Source organism: Nicotiana tabacum, chromosome 2 (genome assembly GCF_000715075.1).
Source record: "Nicotiana tabacum cultivar K326 chromosome 2, ASM71507v2, whole genome shotgun sequence".
In the NCBI taxonomy this organism is placed as follows: Eukaryota; Viridiplantae; Streptophyta; class Magnoliopsida; order Solanales; family Solanaceae; genus Nicotiana; species Nicotiana tabacum.
In genome coordinates, this window is record NC_134081.1 from 117,866,485 (window position 1) to 117,869,646 (window position 3,162).

At 34.3% G+C, this 3,162-nt stretch overlaps 1 protein-coding gene across 1 annotated transcript; it reads left to right on the forward strand.

Annotated features, from left to right (window-relative positions):
- Positions 1–1,080: 1,080 nt before the first annotated feature.
- LOC107788180 (fasciclin-like arabinogalactan protein 2) lies at positions 1,081–2,562 on the forward strand. Its single transcript, XM_016609853.2, has one exon. The coding sequence runs from the start codon at positions 1,150–1,152 to the stop codon at positions 2,371–2,373; it is 1,224 nt and encodes a 407-aa protein (XP_016465339.2). The 5' UTR covers positions 1,081–1,149; the 3' UTR covers positions 2,374–2,562.
- The last annotated feature ends 600 nt before the right edge of the window (positions 2,563–3,162 follow it).

The window sequence follows — 3,162 nt, forward strand, 5'->3', positions numbered from 1 at the left end:
GCAAATATGTAACAAAATAAAAGAAACATTATTGGATAATTTGCCAGTCACACAATACTTGAAAAAGGTAAATGTCAATCTTATTGCTCATGTGGACATGTAATTACATTCGGAAGAAGTCTTTACTTGCTGAAGAAATAAATTCAGAGATTAATCTTATCTAGCTCAGTTATTTCAGTGGCTTTTTGTAGACAAACTGTACTATAAAAAAGAAGAAGAAAACATTTTTCTTCATCTTAATTATACTATAAACGCTTGTTACTTCACGAGAAGTATAAAGTGTTAATTAAGTTCTATAAAGGTATGTGATTTCACATATTTACTAGTACAAAAATCAATGGATAGAATTAAATTAAAGTATATGCAACTAGAGAAACACTTTAAATCTGTAGAAAGTTGATAGAAATAGCAGTCGGACTTAGCGTTCATTCATCTTTTCCTCTTTTCCCTTTTATTTCTTTTTTATTATATTAGTCAGATAATGACCTTATCAAGCTATAAAAACGAGATTCATTAAGCAATAGACAAATCAAAAAAAAGTTTAATAGTAGTGTTGAATTTAACTTTTGTTGTATGTGCTTATAATGTATGTATTTTGTACCATAAGATAATATAGCCTGCAGCAACAAGTAACTATTTTAGTAATTCTAACTTAATAACTTGAAAATACATCAGCTATAACCTGGCATATAACAATTAACAACAAATAACTATTTTAGTAATTCGAACCTAATGACCTGAAAATCCATTAGTTATAACCATCGATGGTGGAGTCACCTTAATTTAAGGGGTATCAATTGATACTCATTAGTCGAAAAATTATATAGCCAGTTAAAAAAATTATTTTTATTTATATATATTATCCCTTAATTTTTCTGTGTATTACTTTTATATATTTTGACACACCTCAACAAAAATTCTGGCTCTACACCGAAAACCATGTAAAGAGGTAGAGGTAAATAATATTTGAAAGTAAAGAAGTATATTTAACCATTTGCCGTTGTTTATTTATATATTGAATTGAACGTTAAGATACCAAAAAATGCCCTATACCATGTATATATACACCCCTCTAAATTAAAGACTCCTACATCTCCTTTTCTTTCCACTCCTCTTCAGATCTCCATCTCTCCTCTTTCGCCGGCAAAAATGAAGCTCTCGCCGGCGGCGCCACTCTCCCTCTCTCTCCTCCTCCTCTTACTCCTCTCCGCCACCACCTCCGCTCACAACATTACTAAAATCCTCGCCAAACACCCCGAATTCTCTACCTTCAACCACTACTTAACCGTCACACATTTAGCCGCAGAAATTAACCGCCGACAAACCATCACCGTCTGCGCCATTGACAATGCCGCCATGAACGAACTCCTCGAAAAACACCTCCCCACTTACACTCTCAAAAACGTCCTTTCCCTTCACGTTTTCGCCGATTACTTCGGCGCCAAGAAACTCCACCAAATTACAAAAGGCAGTACCCTCACCGCCACCATGTTCCAAGCCACCGGTGAAGCTCCGGGAACCTCCGGTTACATCAACATCACCAACATGAAAGGCGGTAAAGTAGGTTTTGCAAATGAAGATAACGACGGCCATTTCACCGCCACGTTCGTTAAAACCGTACTAGAAATGCCGTACAACATTTCGGTTATTCAAATCAGCCATGTTTTAACTTCAGCCGCCGCCGAAGCTCCTGTTGCTGCGCCCAGTGACTTAAACATCACAACCCTAATGTCCGAACAAGGATGCAAAGCATTTTCCGATTTATTAAAATCTCACCTAGATGTTTCAAAAACATTTGCAGAAAATGTAGAAAGTGGATTAACAGTGTTTTGTCCTACAGATGGAGTTTTAAACGGTTTCATGCCGAAATTCAAGAAGTTGACTAAAGACGGTCAAGCTTCTTTATTATTATACCACGGTGTTCCTGTTTATAATTCTTTAGGTATGTTGAAATCCAACAATGGGTTAATGAATACTTTAGCTACTGAAGGAAAAAATAAGTACGATTTCACTGTACAAAATGATGGAGATGATGTTATGTTGAAAACTAAGGTTGTTACAGCGACAATATCTGGAACATTGTACGATGAGGAGCCATTGTCGGTGTATAAAATTGATAAAGTTTTGATGCCACGGGAATTGTTTAAAGCAGTAGCAGAAGAACCAGCACCGGCGCCAAAGGGTTCAAAGAAGAAGAAGAGTAAAAAAGGCAGCGGCGACGATGTAGAGGACGACAGTGCGCCGGAGCCTAGCCCGGAGGACGACGATGCTCCGGCGGATGAGTCGGAGAACTTGAACGGAGCTATTAGTGTGAAAAATAGTGGGTGGTTGGTTACAGTTGTTTTGAGTGTTATTTGTGTGGCCTTTATTTGATAATTTGGACCATATAGTGAGTCTATACCTTTTGTTTTGGTATGCACATAGATGATTTTTGCTTTTCATCACAGGTTTTTTTTTTTGGTAATTTGATTGAATTGTGTAATTTTTTTTCTTTCTCCACAATGTATTTTGTAATGAAAAAGAAAAGCAATAAATTGCGTTTTTTTCAATTTAATTTAAAAATATTCGATTTATTTCTAAGCATTTTGCAAATATTTTCAATAACGCCTTTTGTTTGTAGATAGAAAAAATAAGGTCCAAAGTGCTCATCTACAGCAAGATAATCCAGTTTATCTCCATCAAGATGATAAAAACGCGTCTTTAATTAAAATTTGAAATGCGGGAAGTTCTTAAATATTAAAAAGAGGCTCCATCTAATGTTTATCTTAATTCATTTTCTCTTTATTCTTAGTGGACGTTTGGATAAAAATTGTAAAATTCCAGAAAAAAATAAAAAATATTTCTAAGTGATAATGACATTTGAAAATTAGAGTTGTGTTTGGATATGAATATAATTTTGGGCTGTTTTTGAATTTTTGTGAGTGATCTGAAGTGAAAATTTTGAAAAGCAGCTTTTTAAATTTTTTTAAAATTTTCAAAAATTTCGAAATTCATTTTCAAGTGGAAAAAAATAAGAATTTCATGGTCAAACAGTGATTTAAAAAAATAGTAAAATTTTTCGGAAAAAAGTAAAAAAAAAATTATGGCCAAACGGGCCCTTAGTATGAAAACATATGCATAATGCATGTGGAGGTTAGTGAGGAACGAAATGCAGAAAAAAAG